The sequence below is a fragment of the Sylvia atricapilla genome, chromosome 1 (genome assembly GCF_009819655.1).
Source record: "Sylvia atricapilla isolate bSylAtr1 chromosome 1, bSylAtr1.pri, whole genome shotgun sequence".
Taxonomy (NCBI): domain Eukaryota; kingdom Metazoa; phylum Chordata; class Aves; order Passeriformes; family Sylviidae; genus Sylvia; species Sylvia atricapilla.
Genome location: NC_089140.1, coordinates 19409335 through 19428953, shown reverse-complemented (window position 1 = coordinate 19428953; position 19619 = coordinate 19409335). Strand labels below are relative to the sequence as shown.

Here is a 19619-nt window from a genome sequence, read left to right as displayed (position 1 = left end):
GCAGATTGGGCAAGTTTCAGGTACTGACAGAATTTCTTCAAAATTTTGATTCAAATTCTCTATGAAATTAAAACCATTTAATGTATCAACTAATTTAAGTGTAGAAATTTTTGCTCTGAAATTTTACAGCCTCTCTGTTCAAAATGATTAGAGAAATAATTTACCCTTCCCCATGTAATAAAGGGTTTGCCTGCACCTAACAGGAAGTCATCCACAAGCTGCCCATCATAAAAATATCACCTTCACCTTCATAACCTCTGGTTATTCTAAAACCAGAAGTTGATTATTTTCTGTTTCAACCTTTCGCAACAAACATTAAGGTGTTTTTCCTCTTGCCTAGCTGTGAAAAGGCTAAACGTACCTACTTAGTCAGAACTATTCATTGTGACACTGTTACAATGGTAAAGGAGCCAGTGAGGATTGGTCTTTTTATTTCACATACTCTGTTTGTCCAAACTCTCCCTAGGTATCTCCTTTTTCAGGTGCTTAATATTACAAGAATTAAGTCCCCCTCTAAACCTTTAAACTGGTTACCATAGTTTCATTGTGTATGTCTATAAAAAGCAATTAGATACACTGACCTCGTCTTTCCTTATAACAGTTCTCCAATTCAACTCAGGCTGTAATTAGAACCTGTCATTGTGCCTATAAGAGCAATGAGTAATCAGCGTGTCATGCTAGGGACCTGGGAGCGGCTCCCAGCACACACAGGAGAAAAAACACATGTAAAAGATAAGATACCAGTAGATGAATTTTCTTCCAAATTGTCATCAGTTATCACATTGAGCTCTGCAATCTCTAAAGAGTTTCATTCTCTGATTTAAGGAGCTCTCTCTACTACATATCATTAAGTTCCTGGCTTTTAAAACTTGCTGTGGGGCAAGGACTCCCTCAGGTCAGTTAAGAACTGTATGACAAATAGGTCCCTTATTATTAATTTAAGATGTATTTCCTTTCAGTTTGATTGAATGTTCTAGAAGACAGACAGCAACACATGATTTTTCTTCCATTTACCATATATCATTTTGTTTACCTTCAGCATATCTGCTCCCACTCATCTTCTGTGTAAATTAAATCTGATATTTTCAGTCTGCCATATGACTTTAATCACTGTAATCTCTGAAGTCTTATACCTTACTCATTATGCATACTGCATGCTTTTATGATACAAAGTGAGCCATTTCTTTCCTTGAATAATCTGAGGATGCATAGATCTTTTCTCAGAGTACTTATAGTCCTTTTAGAATTTGTTTATACCTCATATTGCCCTCCTTCATGTTGATTCATTTGTATTTGCCACTTAGGAATTTTCAGTTTTCAGACTGGAAGTCACATCTAGGTCGTCAAATTGTTACCATACACAGTCACATCATATAATTCTATTCAGAAGTTTAGTCAGCTTTCTTTTATGACCATTTATAGGGAGTTCTTGTTCCTCTCTTGTTTCTTGTTCCTTGCTGTGCTCCCAGGAGTTCACAGAGTCTGGGGATCTTTGGAGTATGTGTGAAAAGGATACCTACTTTGCTGAAGTAGAGTTTGCTTCTTCCTTTGTAATGGAATGAAGAGTTGCTGTTCCCATCAAGAGTCCAGTAAAGCTTTGGTTGCAAAGACTACTGAGCAGAGAAATTTCTGCACTGAAATAACAAAAAGATGTAAATTCTGTTTCCTGCAAGGAACTAGAGTTGTGGTTTTGGTGGGTTTTTTTGCCCGTATCTTCTAACACCACTCCTGGAGCAGCCTGCACTGCAGTACAGCAGCTGTCCAGCATGTTGGCATACATGGCTCAGCTCCCAGACAATGTCAGCACTCATGTGTAATGTTTCCCATGTAATGTAGTATAAACAGAAAATGCATCAGAAACATGGCAGTGGCAAATCTGAGCTCACACAGAAGGTACTGGCTCACTGTATTGTAGCAGATTCATAAGAACATTCTCTAAAGGATGTTACAAATTGTACAGTCATGTTCAGAGGAATATATAGCTACAATCATCCACATATTACTGCCTTAATCTGCATACTATTAATACCATGTACACTAAATAGTTGACTGAATAACTTTTGGTCATTCTGAATGTGCATAAGGCATAACAGATTAGATTTTCTGTGCAACAAATTTTTCAGATAAAAATAGGAAAAGGAGGCACGTTTTAGTACTCAGAAATGAAGCAGTGCATTAGCCAGACATGTTCTTGTAAATTAAATCTCTCCCGACTGAACACTGAAAACAACAAACGCCTTGTCTGGTTTTTATTTTTCATTCTGAGTGAGATGAGCCACAACTGCAGGCACAGGTTGCAGCAACACAAGCAATGCTAAGTTCTTTCCTCTGTATTAACAATATGTATATGGGGAATAATGAGCTGGAAATCCTGGAAGCAATTCTGAAGGGTTAACATTCTCCCTTCCAGAGTGACTTTTCTATAAGAACTTGCTACTAGCAGAAGACGTTTTGTCGTCAGGCAGGATAGATTAGGGCGTGCTCTGGGATGGAAGTATTCAAGTGCTGTTTCATCTGTCTTTCTCTGTAGCTCCTCCTCTTTCAACTAGGAGGGATTTCCTGTCTAAATGGATTGCAATGGCTATATCTGTATTTCAGATAAGCTTAAGACGTGTGTAAAATGGTGTGCTGATAATTAGTCAAGATGTCATTAGTCCAAGGAAATTAATTGGACATAAATAATGTGGAATTTCAGCTTCATGGCTCAAGAGATAAATTCAGAGTCTTTTCAGAATTGTACGTCTTAAAAATAAAATAGCAGAAGAGGATTATTAAGGAAGCTCTTCAAAATTCCCATTACCCTGCTAGTGAAGATTTAACACATAGCCCAGAAGACATGGTTGAGCTGTACTCCTTAAGGTCTTTACACCACAACAGCATTGGCATATCCCTGGCTGCTCTCATCAGAGAGAAAAGTAATTGTGATTTTGAAGAAGCAACTTATTAGCCTAACAGAAGTACAGTCCATGCTCAGCAGTGGATGGGTAGTTAGGAGTGTTCTCCTTCACTATCTGGACTTCAAGGGAGTCATCTCTTGGGTTCATGGGCTGCTCTGACTTGATGCTGTTAGAGTAATTAAAGTTCCCTTCAGGACTGATTGTCTCAAGGATTTCACAGTACAAAGGTGAAGTTTGACTTGATTGCCTATAAAGATGCCTGGTATTATTGCTGTTACTCACTGACACAACTTACTAGAAACAGTCAAAGGACCAAGTTTGAGGGTTGAGACTACTTTTTTTGTGATTGTAAAAGGATTGTGTATTCTGCACCCTCAGTACAAACACCTGGGGAAACCTCATCCATCTCCTCAAAACCATGTAAATTAATACCAAGATTGTCCTTGCCACTTTTTTCCTCCCTACATTTTTATTTTCTTCCTCAATGAAAAGAGGGACTCTTTCAGATTTTTATCAACTGCCTAGTACTACATGCATTGGACAGAGTGTGAAGTCTACAGGAAATGTCACTAGATGAGAAGGACAACATTGCAACACCCAGCTTACACAGCTGCAAAGGACTGCACAGGCAGAAGGCCATAGAGAGTCAGACTCAGAGAATGGGCACAGTTATCTCATTTCTTAGGGATGATACATTCTGTGTAGCTAACCAACTAGTTTGATTGGTTGGTTATTACCTGCAGTAGTTTCTGGATTTTGTTAAATATAAAATAATGTATTATTTATATATTTTGTGTGTGTATATATACACATAATGTATATATTTATATTTTGTTAAATATAAAATAATATAGTGGTATAGCATTTTCAAATATGTAAAAGACTGTCATTTTGCTTTCTTAGCAAAACCTCCAACTATCCTATACAAGACCATACCTAAAATATTTGTTTTGAAAGTACCCCTCAGCTGTCTACTAGAGTGAAATAACTGGAGTAGTGTGATAAAAAATTATTTCTATTTTATTTATCTTCATGGTCTAGAACTATTATCTTCTCTTCTTCTCTAATCTAAGTTATTGGCAGATATTGGTGCCAGAAATCTCATTCTAGCCTGTCGTCTCAAGTTACAGAGGGATTTCTCCACCACAGCTATCACTGTAGTCAGCTAGAGTTTCTGGAGATGATAGATATAAAAGGAAAAAAAAATCTTGCAAGACATATATGAAACAAGATTGTTTTGAGTATTTAAGACAAGTTTCTCTCTATTCTGGTGACAGAAATGCTTGGCTTCATTAAAAGCTGGAGGCGGTGTTTGTATCAACTGAGAGCCAAAGACATTAACGAGCAATTTTCCCATGTTTTTCTTGGAGCCTCACTGAAGTTTTCAGGCTTCTAAACTGGCTGTAACTCTTACTTTCTCATCTTTTATTTTTTACTGGAGAAGATTGAATTTTGTTAGCAATGAAAAAACAACTCTTATAAAGGGTTGAATGAATCTCCAAATTACAACCCAGATTTTTCTGATAGTCTTATATTTTACCTCAGTGGCAGAGATGATGGCTAAGATCCCTGCCATAGTTTAAAAATAACTAATTAATTAATTAATTAATTTTAATAAATAAATTAATATGTGAAGATACATGTGGGAGAACTTAACCAACTTACAGTACTTAAAATATTTTGTTGTTTAGCACTCCTTTTCCATCTTTGTCTTTAAGGATTAACTTTGGTGTCTTTACTATCTTAAAATTTTTTTCCTTTACTCCTTTCTTTCCCAATAAAATAATCCCCATGCTTCATGCTTTACAACATTTTCCCCATCTATTTGATTTTGAATTTGTCCTTGTAAATTACCAAGTTCCAGAGATATTATCTTTGCTCGAGCTTAATCATTTTTATCCGTTTTTTTCCCCAGCAAATGTCATTGACACTTATGGTAACAACTTAGATGGACACAGTGAAAAATCATTTCACTGGCCAAAATTGCACCTTGACAGTCTGACATCAGGTTCCTAAGTGGTATGTGTCATGTAGCATCCAGAGATTTAAAGAGTGATGAATGGCCAAGGCAAGGGAGTTAGCAGTAGATCATAAAACTTGTGTGTATAGGAAGAGAAGCTAAAAAATGCTTAACTGTTTTTACCCACAATTCAAACATAACACGAATATGTGGAAATATTCCATCAATAAATGGAAACACAGCATATGAAGATACATTTAGCTATTTCTGTGTAGTAGAACTTTCCTATAGTCTTACCAGTACACACCTGCTTTATGAGAGCTACCTCTTTGCAGCTCTGAGGTGAGTTATGTCCTGGTGCCTCCAAACCAGCAAATGGCAGCTCTCATTGCCACTCTGAGTAGTGCTTGGGCACAGCTGCTAATCTGTTTTCTTATTCTTTCTTTTACAGTCAAGTAAGTTCTGCAGTGACAAGAAAGAGGCCAATTTTGGTTAAAAGCGTATCTATTTCAACAGAATATCTGGCAAACAGGGAGAAAGGAAATTATACAATTGAGAGCAATCAGAAAATTCTTTTGATGGGTGATTACCATCGGATTGCAATGTTTCTACATGGATCCACAGAGCCTGGTATGAGCCCAGCTGCAATCTGACATTTTTATAAGATCATCAGTCTGCATAAAAGAGCAGCTTATGAATAACATGATTTTTGTACTAGCTGAAGAAGGAGGATTGAAGAGACTGGGCATTTTCAGTCACTGAATACAATGGGTCTTCAGCTCAGCCAGAGCTGTCAGCTGAAATTATACCATTTTTTCTTTAAAGTTTGCATGTCAGAATATGTTACTGGTTCCAGTTTCTAAAGCTAGGATTCATTAGTATATCAATTGCCAACCTTGAGAAAGGGATCCCTTTAACCACAGAAAAACCATCTGTGGGGTAAATGGGTTAAATAAATGGGTTCTCTTCCCGCTGTATTCAAGTCAGGCTGGTACTTCCCTTCTAGCATAATCTTTGCCCAGAATTTTTCAGTCGCTGAATTGCAACAAATCATGCATCAGTCTCTTTTAGTCTTTAGTGAAGCCACCTTCCTGTCATGTCTGAAACTGGGGATATTGATCTCGTTTCTGACATGCCCTGATCCTTTAAGGATTCTAATTATCAGTGCAGCTACAGATACTTGCTGCTCCTATCACCCTACTCTTCCTCTCTCTACATCCACCACTCTTAAGTCATTTTCTGGGAAAATGAAATACCCTTGTCCCTCTGAAATGCCTAGTTAACTCAGTGTGCAGATGCAAGAGTAAGGCATGTGGGCAGTATCTTGTGCTAAACTATGGCAAATAGCATGAAGTCTTCTCTCACATCTTCAAATTAAAGGACCTCTATATAAAGATTTAATTGTGTCTATATGAGTACTGTGTCTATGTGTCTATTCAATTGTGTATATGTGAGGTTTCATACTACACATTTAAGGAGAAGAAACTACAATTTGGAAATGACATCTTAAAAAATGGTGACTATGTAAAAAAATCATAGTGTTAGAGTTAGAAAGCATCTCAACAGGTATTCCAGCCCACATTAATAGTTTGTGAAACTGTAAAGAAAAAAATCATAAGTGAAACAAATTTTCCATGCATTTGACATTAGTAGGACTGAAACTGGACTACTACTATCACTTCTTTCTGATACTCCCTTCAAAAAGTTTAAAATTTATGAAGCTCGTAAATCACCAGCCATGCATATAATTGAAAGCTGGTAGAAGTCATTCCATCAATACACTCAGGATGAGGTTCAAATCACCATGTGGGGTGCCTGAAATGAAGATGTCAGTATGTAGCTGTCCCCTAACAACCCATTATGCTGCAGCCTTTTTGAGATTTCCCTAACTGCCTGTGTCTCAGCAAAGGCAGCTGATCTTCACCTAGGTGTCCAGGGTCCCCTCATTCTCATCGAGAGAGAAGGCCACAAATAAAAGCAAGTAGACAAAAGCTTAATTGAGGCAAATTAAAATGACAAATGATATAGACCTTTTTGATGAAAGTGATTAACCATTAAGCAACAAGTGTAAATAAGAACAGCAAAGCTTGTGACAGATATTTTATATTTTGGTCACATCAAATCAAAATTTGATTTTACCAAACAGAAACTTTGGAATAATTTTTAGATGGCTGCAGTCAAGTGTAGCTTTGGTTTTTGACAAGGTATTTGTTGGAGTGGTATCTTTAAAAAAAAAATAGAAAAATGAGGCAAATCAAGAGACGAGAGAAAAAACATCTTTCTCGTATTCTAATTATGTGTCTTTCTCTGTATTGAAGTCTCAGTTCCTCAGCTCAGAAATGTATTTAACCCTCACATGGGGGATACACGGAAATTAGTCAAATTTCTTTTGTTGTGAAAGAACAATATGATAGCATTATGAACAAGGAAGCCAATTCTGATCTTTGAACTTAGTTTTATTATCTTCTCTCTTCTTAGTTTGCTTTGTTTATTTCTCACTTAGATTCCATTATATTAACCTTGATGCTGCTCTTTGTGATTCCTGGATAAGCTTTAGTCACTGTCAAAGGCACTCAGAACTTTGGCATTTCCTCTCTGCTCATCACTTAGAAGGAGTTTATGATCCTTTCTCCTCCTTTCTTCAACAGTTCTTGTTTTATTCATAGATGTGAAAAAGGATGGAAAGGAAACCGTTGCCACATAAGTGCTAAGCCTCTTCAGCCTCCAGCTTCAAGTCTCCTACAAAATGGTAGGTCTGTAAAAAGAAAGTAGTATCTTTCAATTCAATTCTTTGAGTCTTTCATTTTACTTATTTCTGCCTTTGATTGCTCTGATTTTGCAGATATTTGGATTGGATTGGGTATCGGTTTCTTACTGATTAAAATTACAGCTGCTGCCTTGTATTTTCTTTTGAAGAAGAAAGTGCCAGAAACGTAAGTGAAACTTTATTTTGCATATAGCAGACACAAATGTGGCACAGAGCAATGGCCAGCTGCCCAGGCTCGTTGGTTTCAACTTTTAAATTTCCCCACAGTCTGTCTTCATATGCAACACTAAGCAACAAAAGCTGACCTTAGTGGACTCCAGTCTGGAAACAATGGCTTGATTGCCAAGAGTGTTTTGATTGTGGCATTGTATGAGTATTCTTAAATTATAAAATTCAGGATACGTTGAAAGATATGCCTTTAACTGACAATTCATTATTTCACAAATATATTTGCAAGGCCTTCTTGTCATCTCTCTGATAATTTCTGCTTTTTCTCTCCTCTAATAATCTCTGGTTTTTTTCTCCTCCCCAATTTAAGGGGTTTTTTTCTGTTTATTTTACTCTAATTTCTGTATTGCTTCTCTGCCTATCTCTCAACTTATTCTGCTAGATCCTTCTCTGTCAGTACTGTCCCTCCCTTTCAGCAATTCCTGTTGCACATTTCCTTGTCCATTTTTGTGTTGTTAGATTTTCCTTATCCTTCATTTTCTTCTCTAGAATTCATCTTCAAAGCTGTCTCTTTTCCTTTAAACTTGTTCTCTGCTGTAGACTTTCCTCTCTTTGGGGATGTTGTTATCTCCCAAAGTATCTACTAATCTGTGCAGACTCCTGTTCTGACATTATTGCTGCTGACACGTCTCCTGTCTCTGCATGCTCCCCTGACAGGTAGAGCTGTCCATGGACACAGAAGCAACATGTTGAAGCAGAAACCTTTATTGGTTGTGCTTCTGTTAATTGAGTGCACAGCTTCACCTGCTTTCCTTACACTCCTTCCTCTTCCTTAAAGCAGGAGTAACATTTCCTTATCTGATTTCATGAGGCTTAAAGATTTAATTCATTCACATTAAAACAACCTGCTAAGGCACACATACGGAAAAGTACTTCAGAAGTGCAAGATTACTTGTATTGTAAGAGGTGCTAGATTTTTCTTTTTTGTGATTTCAATAGTTATCTTAAAAAAAAAGAGTTTAATTTCTCAGAACATATTTGATGGTATTTTAATTTAAAAGATATTGTTGGTTCTTACACTACTTTTGTGCTCTCACTCAAAACTCCCTCCTTTCTCTTTCATAAACATCTGCTTAAAGGTTACTCCACTGCCAGTTACATCTCTTTACCCACATATCTGTATTTAAGGAATATTTTTTCTTTTCTTGTAATTATATATGCTTAAAAATGTAGTCTTTTTTGTACCCTGTTGCAATATGATGCTAAGCAATATGATCCTCTTAGGTATAAGACAGGGATGAATGAGGATCTTAGTTTGGCTCCAAGAATATACCACAGCCCTTATATGCAGAGAATCAGAGCTGTGAGACAGAGAAGTAGGTAAACTCAAAAGACAAAGCTTATTCTGTTCTTGACTATTTTCATTAAAGCTTCCAGAAAGGTAAGTTATGATGAAGGAAATTTTTGTGACTATTAGAATTTACAAATTTTACAAATTTAATTACAATATTACAAATTTTGTCTTTTAGAAACTGAGGTTGTCAAATCATTTTGCCCAAACTACAAATAAAATTGTTACTTTCATTGCTTTTAATAACAGTCGACTTAACGTGTAAGTTAAAATGCTTTAATAGATGTCTTGCTAAGAAAAAAATCTAGCTATTAAATGTCAATTTGTTTGAAATTGTGAAAACAATAAAATCTGAAGCTTTGAATTGGAGAAGATAAGTTCACCCAGGCTCTTCCTCTTCAACTACCAAGTGCCTACCATGATTTGATATACAAAAATAACAGCTGGAAACATAGCAGTAAATTAAGGCAAGTTACTCCTGAACTGCTTAATCAGTAATCAGAAGTGACTAGTCAAAATGCAGCCAATGTTAACGTACTGAAGTCTGGATCTTTAGGATAAGGCTTTATCATAAGAAGTGACTTGCATTTGCATAAGTCTGTAAAATGTTCAATGTGACAGCACCACACAGAGGCTTGAGATTTTACTCCTGATTTTTTTTTTTTAAAGTGATTTGATGAATGAGAGGATTTTACTGGCACATAAATAATACTGTCCTACAGTTAATTTTACTTGTGTCTGCTTTTAGCCCTCCTAAGCCATGTTGTTTTCTTAGAGTCATTAGGCACTAGAGTCACTCTAGGCAAGCTTTCACACACTTGAGGCCATATTTACTACCTTTTGATAAATTCTTTTGCTAGCTATTTTTATGTAATTTCTGTTTGTGTCCCCTTGCTTTACTGTATAGACCCACCCATGCAGGCATTGGCAGATGGTTCTCCAGAGGCGCATTAGGAGTTGTAGGTGCTAGTTCCCATGACATCTTAAAATGGTATGCAGGTTCAGTGGAAATAATACATAAACGTGCACAAAAACTGGAGAAGCTTAAGAGTCCAATAGAAGTAATATTTTTTTCATCAGAAAACCAGGTAGGAGGCAGTAGGGCTAGGCTGGGGATGCCTCAGGCAATTGCCAGCTAGAAAATTGTCACTAACAGCAGTGAGGACCTAAGTCACATTTGTCCCTCTTCTCTGGAAATATTAATAGTGCCTTAATCCTTCCTTTCAGCCAAGAATGGATGCCCCACCTCCTCTTTGCTATCTCCTTCTCCTTCTCCTCTGCAGAATTTATTTTCTGGTCGGCAGGCTTTAAACACTCCAGTTAATGAGTGGGAGTTACTGGAAGTCATCATGTAAGTTTACTTCCTGATGGACAAAAGCAGCCTTACACGGCCTGGCAGCATCATACTTCATTACCATGACAGGGCTCAGATATGCCAGATACTTCCAGCCCCCAGCTGGGGATGTGTGAAATTTTTGTATGGAAACTCCAAATCAGGGAATCCTGTGAGTTTCCCTCATTCCTGCTTGCACTATAGAGATGATGTTCCCTAATCCAGAAGGGAAGGCTGCCAGCTGCTCCACTCCATCAGTGACATCTGTCCTTGTTGACCAGAAAGAAGCAAAACTTCGTTTTAGCTTCCATTTTGTTGCAGCTGTCTTCTAATGCTTCACTGTAATTTGAAATGTGAGAATATGAAAAGTAAGTGACATTCTGTCCAGCCAAGCAATGCCTTTTTGCTATTGCCTCCAAAGCAGTCAACATGCCTGGATCATTTCAGTTGGTTTCTTCCCTGTTCTTGAACTCTGCCATCTGCTGCAAGGCTGATGTACCACAGCTACATTATCTACAGCTACTGTTATCAGTCCTGTCAATCTTAATGAACACAGAACATTACCCTTCCAAAGTATATAGAGTGTATCTTGCCACACAAGGAAAAGAGTGAAAAACTGAAGTGTTCTGAGAAAGCATTTTAAAATGATAGAAAATCATGAGAAGAAGGGGCCCAGAGAGGCCATTTTTCATCCTGCCGCTTCAGACTCAATTGTATCACTCCTGAGTTTGCATTCAAAAACCTCTAGCAACATGAATTTGATGGCATCCTCAGGCTATATTGGTACCTTGGGTAGAAAGAAGTTTGCTGTTAGAAAGTTATTTTCCAACTGCTTATATGTATGTTTATCATTTAAGATCATGCCTATTCACCATGGACAATAACAGATCATTTCCTTCCTCCTTCAAGAAAGTTTTTCTGTTCTTGAAGCAAGTTGTCATGCCTCCTTACTGGCTGCTTTCTTCAGGCTAAACAAGCTCACTGCTTTTGCCTTTCTCCATAGCTAAGGTTTACTTATGATTATGATGATTCCCAGTTTCTGTTGCCAGACTTTGTGCAATTAGACCATACCCTTCTGGAGGTCTGGTGTAGAGGAATGGGTGGTGTACTCCAAGGGAAGCTCTCCAAACAGATCTGAAGGGCTGCCAGAGATCATTGCTGGCTGTGCCCCTGTTCCTATATCCCAAAGAGATAAATAGAATGACAGTATAATGACATTTATTGAATCGCTTTCAGCTTGTGAACTGGAACAGGGACAGACATAGATCATGTATAATGGAAAAAAAAATGTGCAGTTTTATGGGAAAAAGTAAACCAAAATTTGGAAGCATCAGCCATAACTGTTGTTTGGGAATTGTGGTACTAGTTTAATGCTGCTATCCAAATCCATTCATTCTTCTGTAGAATATTTTTCTTCTGAAGGGTGAGTACTATAGTCAGAAGTTTTCAATTTTTCTGAAATGTACAGCTGATGATCATCACCCATAGGAATGATTGCACAGAAATAAGAGGAAATATGCTTAAACAGAGGCAATCTCTGTAGTCTGTAGCCTTCAAGATTATGAAGATGAAAGTTGCAAAGGAGTGATTTAAAAAAAATAAATAAAATTCCCTAAAGTGACTCAAAAGTTACAAAAGTACAGACTTAGGAAACTCATACAGCACATTAACAGTCGAATAAAACATCCAAGTGACTTGTACATTATTTTAGATTCAGCTTTTGGAAAGTCTTCTCTCCTTGCATCATGCCTCCATTTCTTTCATGGGATGTGCAAAATACAGACTACTCCAGAAAACCTAAATTTGGTTGAAAAAGTTTTAAATATGTTTTCAAAATTAAGATCTTGAGTTTTAATTTCCATTAAAAACTGAAGCTTTAACACACCTATAAAAAAAATCTTTTAAGGGATTATATTAATTAGTATCTTAATTGTAATTAAATCTTTGGTCCACTAGGATTTTGTCATTGTTGTTAGGGATCAGATGCCAAGTATTCCTCCAGTACTGTATTTCCTAAAAAACTGTATTCTGTATAAGATGTTTTCTTCTTTGAAACGTCTATTGAAAGGTACAAAATTATGAGGTCTTGCATCCAAAAAAATGAAATCTAAATGCATTAATTTTCCATTAACATGAATGATGTTACTCAGCAGTCTATTTATCCACTGGTGGGTATTTTGTGGAGCATACAACTTCTTCCTGTCTTTGTGAAATTGTAGAGGAGAAATCTCTGACAAGGCAGCAGTTTTAACTACTAAAGAATGCAGACGAGCTTAGCAAAGCTATGCCTCATGTTACCTCAACCTAGAATGATTAATTCTCTCCTTTCCTATTGTGGTATTTCTGGTTGTGCAAGAAAACCCAGTTCTCTCTAAACCACCTTACACATATATTTTAGGGTTTTTTTTACTTTATTTTACTTTCTATTTTTACTTTTTTTACTGCAGTTACTACCTCATCCAATTGATAGATTACAACACTTGTGTAAATGTAATTTTTATTAATTTTCACTTGCATTTTCTTTAAGGTCTTTTAAGTAATTTGAAAATATTTCAGAAATTTTAAGGCTATCTATTGATATCCCTTAGAAATAATTGTTTGCTGCATTCACAAACATGGGGTAATCATATATATATGGACATTTTTATATACATGTATATAATATTATAGATATGAACATATTCATATGTATTCATCTATGTGTTTATATATGTTGTATGAATGTGTAACATAAGTTAAATAATGTAGTACCTGCTTTGGCAAAAATGTTCCTGAGAACAGAAGAGAACTTAAGAAACTTTATTTTCCACCTGAGTTTGTGGTGCATAAATTCAAACAGTGCCCATATTTTGGGCCATAAAATTCCCATTATCCCTAAGATTCAGTGACCAATAAATATGCTTTTTATGACTCAGATCTAGAGTGGGAGAACACCTGAAATCTGCTGGACTCAATTTTGTTCCTTGAGACATACACAGCACTAAACACAGCACTAAGCACGGGAATTTCAGCACTAAGCACGGCAACCACAAACATGTTGAAGAACTTGGCCAGCACTCTGGTGCCCACAGTTTGGCACAGTATCCTCCTGGTTAGTTCTCCTCCATGCAGAGGAAGCTGGAGATCTGTGTTCAGCACCCTCCTGCCCTCAGGATAGACCAAAGTACTCAGCACGTTCCTGCCCAAATAAGCTGTGTATATGTCTTGCATAAGACATAAACTGCTCAGGTTTAATGGAGTGATGAAAGAGAATCAGCCCTATCCCTATCCTTACATTTGCTGTTGGCACAGTCAGGGTGGTTCACACAGAATTGTGTGATTTGGGTTGCCCTTTAGAAGTGTCTCGACTGACTCCAGGCAGATTTGCTCGGTTCCATATAATGCTTTTAGGCCATACAGTTGGTTTGTGATGTCTAAATGAGGCACCAAAATTAAGGCATGCAAGCCTGGTGCTTTGGGCACTAGCTCAGAAGCAGAGCCAAACTCTTTAAAAACTTTTCATCTGAGTTTTCTTCTGGCCTCAGATTTTGTGAGCCATGCTTTCATTTTAGAGTAAAAAATAAATTTTGTACATGTTTTCTGGACTTTATTCAGGAGGATTGGTATGCAAATATACACTTACTAGGCATATAAATAATCTGTCATTGCTTCACTAAACAAACTAAATGAATCAGAATATCATGGTTTATTACAGTTAAGATTAGATAAAATGAAAAAATTAACAGGTTCAAATATTCAGCTCTCCCCATTGTTGTGTCAGGTAATCAAAATAAATTATGAGACTGGCATTATAAGCAATTACTTTCTGACATTCTTGCGAAAAAAATTTAGGGAGAAACGTCTGGTTTAGTCTAAAACCCATACTTAGTTTCTTGCACTGATTTAATTAATAAGGTAGTGCCTTACTTGTGTCTTCCTCCCAAGCAGCCATTCTGGTTTTAGATATTTGCAACAGAAAACATTCAGTGTGACTCCTCTATAGTTCCCACTGAGGAACAGCTTCCCTTCTCAAAATTCCTATGGGCTGTGCTCCTGTGACTGCTGTTGTCCCCTCAGTCCTGCCTGCCACAGTAGCACGAAGCCTGTCTATCAGATTCTAGGGAGACATGCCTTCAAACACCTGTAGGAGCAGCTTTGGAACAGAAGCACTTTTTAACACAACAAAATTTATTTCTCTGTCATCAAGATTGATGGGAAGCTCTAGGGAATTTTTTTTTCTTAGAATACTGTACATGTTCTATGTACACAAGGCATATGCTCTTATTCATAAAAACTGTAGATAGAACCCCAAAATACTAACTGCATCTCTTCAAAAGCAAAGAGTAGCTTCTGATTCATTCTTCAGTAATTTCAACTAGTATATCAGTTGCTTTTTATATAGTATTGGAACATCTTTGGTTATTCTGGGCCTCTCACTGCAACAAAGACACTGAGGTGGTGGAGAGAGTCCAGAACAACAAGGCTTGTGAAGGGTCTAGAAATTAGGTCCTGTGAGGAGCAACTGAGGGAGCAGGAAGTCTTTCACCTGTAGAAAAGGGGGTTCAGGGCAGACCTTACTGCTCTCTACAACCTGAGGTAGGAGGCTGTGGGCAGGTCAGGGGGTCAGTCCCTTCTCCCAGCAACAAGTGACAGGACAAGAGGACATGGCCTGAAGCTGTACCAGGGAACTTCAGGCTGGACATGAGGAAGAATTTCTTCACCGTAAGGGTTGTTAAGCATTGGAACAGACTGCCAATGGAGGTGGAGTCACTAAACCTGGAGGTGGAAGGGGCTGTACATGGAGCTTAGTCCAGCTGACAAGGTGGTAACCAGTCAAATGTTGGACTCAGTGATCTTAGAATTCTCTTCCAACATAATTGATTCCACGATTCTGTGATTTCAAGCAATATGGAATATTAACAACTAGTCATCTATATGGGAAAAAAATTTAGATCCAGGCAGCAACTTCCATGCCCATTCTGATTTTGCAGAATAAATGCGATTAATTGCACAGGCCAAAAGTGCTTCCAAAAAAACATATGGGATATGTGAAGAACTCTATAAAGAAAGCATATCTTTAAACCTCCAGATGAGGTAATGGGCATGAAATCCATAAATAGAAAAATTTGTCCTAATAAGCTATCATAAATTCTTTAAGGCATTGTGTTAATTAATGAAAGATTTGCATTTCAATACCTCAAGTGATTATTTTTTCCTGGCTTTGTAGCAAAAGGTATGGGTAGCTTGTATAGCTTTAGAACTGATGCTGATCATTTTGACCCAAAATGCAAGTTTTTTTGCCAATTAATTGGAAAACTGGAGTACTTGTAATGATTGAATAACTAAGGTGCTTTTGAACTTGGAACCTAAGACCATGTTAATCACTGAATTGTCAGTGTGATAGCAAAACACACGAAGAACATGATCTCATCCCATGGAAACAAACTATAGGAATGTAACTTTAAAGATAATCTCATGTTTTATTTAATGTGTAGCACTATATCTGCATTTTAAAAATACTAAATAGTTCTATGCACATCCAGAAGCATATATATATTTTAGAAGAAACAGATGAAAAATCATTATTTTAACCTAGATATTATTTATCCAGAATATTGGTTTAATTTCATTAATTTCAGTAGAGTTCAGTTGTAAATGTATTTAGCCACCTATTTTTTTGGACTCAAGTCTTTTCAACTTTAATCTATTTGGTTCTCTGATGACCTGTGTGATAGAGTGGGTTTTTTCTTTGTTGTTGTTGGTTTTTTCTTTTTTTTTTTTTTTTTTTGGTTGTCGTTGTTTATTTTGGTTTTATGTTTTTGGTGGTTGTTGTTGTTTGACTTCTCAAGGAAAGTGAAAGAAACTGCTATTTCTTCATTTGCCAATCCATTGTACGAAGACCTTCGTTCATCTGGGAAAGTAAAGGTAAGCTGCCTCTGTATGTTTAGAAAAATGTGAGGTTGTAGTCCTCAAATAGTAGTCCATTAAAAGAATGTAATCCCTCAGTGAATTCTATTTAATAAAAAAAGTGAGAATTAGAAATTCTTCCAGTACTCAGATCAGTTTCGGTGCATTTTAAAAACATTTTAATGTATGAAATCAGCTCAGTTTTGACAACATCTCACTGTTTGTAATTATTATGACTATGGGTTGATGATTTGGAGGAAAAAAAGTGCTTTGTATTAAATATACACATAGATAATAATAAACTCCATGAGACTTATCACCTTCTGTATCTGGAAAATAAATTAAAAGAAAAACCCAAATAAAACCAAGAAAAAATATCCAACAAAGCAAACACACAACAACAGAAACACATCAACAACAACAAAAACACAAAATGCATGATTCAGTAACCAAGCTGCCTTTGCACACTCACTTAACTTTAATAAAACAGTTCATAATCCTTCCCAGTACCTTACACATACATCACAATGACCATCGCTGTAAAATTCACCTTGACACTAAACAAGCAATTGGCCACACATTTTCCTAGTACCATCTGCTGAGCAGAATTAAGAGACTGATAGAGTGACAAATAATTTTTTTTAAGAAAATATATATAAAAGTGAACATATTGCAGCACAAGAATTAAAGGCAAGATTTAATTATCATATTACAATGATAACTAAAATTCATGTCTTATGTTTAACAAGAAATAAATTGACTGAATTAAAATGAAGATATCTCTGATATTTCATTTATAATTAAAAATAATATAGACAATGAACCTTAGAGTAAAAAGAAAAAAAGCCAAAAATATATTTTAAATATACTTCCTGCCCTTATTTTGATACTACCCTTACCTTATTAGCATTGAAAAAGCTAGGGTTGGTTTGAAATAGAAAATTAAACTTCCTTGTCCTTCACACAGTCAATAATATAAGATTCCATTGCAGTTTTGAATAGGATTAACTATGACATGCCATTTACTTTCTGTAAAAAGGTCCTATCACCCGATTTTAGAGACATTAGATCAAATGAATTCACTTACAGGTTGGAGTTTGTGAGAGTTCCAAGTTGGAAACATTCCCATAACAATCATGTCCAATTCATCAGGACATTTTTATTTTAGTTAAAATAGATTCCTGACAGGCTTCATTTAATAGCAAGTTGGAAAACAGAAGCACAGAGTCAGGAGAGACATTTTCATGGAAGACAGCCCCAGGCATCGTGATTGAAGTCCAGCCATGTACCAGAATTTCCTCTATTTTCTCCAAGGCAGGGAAAATACATGTTTACACTAATTCTTCTTTTTAAAAGAAAACAGGCATTATGAGTTTTCTCCAAGTCTGATGAGACTTAAATCTGAATAGTATATCATCAATCAAAAGAGATGACAGAATGTGAGCAAAAGCTCTTGTCTCCAGCTGAATTCTCACAAGTTATGCCCTTGTGGGAGTCTCTAAGCTTCATAAAGAACAGTTCTCCTGAAGCTTTCTGAACACCAAAATCATGTGGGTTTAGCATAGCTACACTCTTGCTCATAATACTGCCTCATAATTTTAGATCCATAGAATGTGTTACCCAGGTGCCACATGGCAGATTATATTTCCAGCTCACTAAAAATATTCTGAAGCAGTTTTTTTCTTTTTATAGTCTCCTGGTTATGCCACCTCATCTGCTGTTCAAATCAGTGTTTCTCCATGGCATGAGGTATGTACTAATACATTTCTAGGATGTGTGTTGGGCTAGTAAAGGAAATTCATTTGTAGAGGAAAAGGAAAAATGTCACTTGAAGTCAATGGTGTATTGCTACTTATACTGCTAGCACCTCTGGAAATCTGAGAAAGATGACCAAGGCTGAACTGGGTTGGCAAGGACCTCATAACAACAGTTCTAGCTAGTAGTGTTGCTCATCATAGCTACTTGTTACACCATACACTAATTCAGTAAGTTTAATTCTAGGCAGATGCTGAAGAAAATGTTTAGAATTACTGAAATCCTTACCTGAAGGGTTCATTTTACCTATTTTCTCAAACATTTTTCATTGAAAGAAATGATTACCATTTCCTTGAATAAAAGGAAATTACAATGTCATGTACCAAAGCTGGTGACCCACTGCAATTGCACTACTGTGTGCAGATTGCCTAAAATAATACTAAATCTATATTAGAGCAACGTCTCTGGAGACAAGGGGAAGAAAAGTGGAAACAGATGCAAAAGTAGGTTGAATGACTTGATCAGGTACATGTGATTGGTAATTGTTTTGGTGGAGCTATGCTAACTTTATTCAGTTGAAAGTCTAGTCTAAAAATTTTTAGAGATTTTATAGTTTTCTTTAATATGTTACTTCTATAATGAATCTACAGCCGTTTGTATGTGTATTTTTAAAAATTAATTGAATAATTTTGATTTTAAATTCCATTATCTCTTTTTTCTTTTAGTATCCATTTAATGAAAGTGTGAATGCTACTTCTTTTCCAAATCCTCTCTACGGTGTAGCAGCAGAAGACATGGAGAAATTATGTAAAATATAACATAACTTGAAAACATAAACACAAAGTAGGATCAATAGCGATTGTAACTCTTTGCTAAAGATTTATTATAAAATCTAGAAGGGTGCCATGATATTGTAGTATTTGCAATATGAATTAATAACTCATCACAGAATAACTTTATTAAAGGAATTTTAAAAAGTTAATTTATATTAAAAATTGAATCCATACATAAGTAAACCATAATTAATACAGACATTTGTCACTTCTGTTGGTGCAGAAAGAGATTGATAATTCTAACTATGAATTCATTTTACATTTGTACAGTTCAAATTCCAGCATGTTAATAAAATGTTTAATCAAATCCAGATTCTTTAGGTTTGGGAATCATTATTTTTTGAGAACTGATTTGGGAAATGATGACTTAAACACTTCTGTAATTTTGCATTAGAAAGGGATTTTAACTGACGTTTTTAGTTTTCAAAGATGCAGAAGTAAAACAAAAGTATTTATAAAATTAGAAACCTATCGAACTAAATCAAGAGTGGTCATGAATCACAGATTTGAATATTGGCTCAGCGTGTGATTCATCTGTGATACACCAGATATTAAAATATTAAAAATTTTAAATATTTTTTAAAAATATTTTTTATTATTAACTTTGATAGTTGGACGAATTTCCATCTGGTCCGCTCTACAGTTCTGTAGTTCTGACCCCAGTGCTCC

General features: G+C 36.1%; 1 protein-coding gene across 1 annotated transcript in view; it reads left to right on the top strand.

Moving 5' to 3' along the window:
- Positions 1-19233, top strand: part of MALRD1 (MAM and LDL receptor class A domain containing 1) — a 229147-nt gene extending 209914 nt beyond the window's left edge. The window contains 5 exon segments of the mRNA XM_066316924.1: positions 7524-7606; positions 7700-7790; positions 16305-16380; positions 18055-18111; positions 18843-19233. Of these exon segments, the coding sequence (XP_066173021.1) occupies positions 7524-7606; positions 7700-7790; positions 16305-16380; positions 18055-18111; positions 18843-18935 (400 nt within the window). The 3' untranslated portion in view covers positions 18936-19233.
- The last annotated feature ends 386 nt before the right edge of the window (positions 19234-19619 follow it).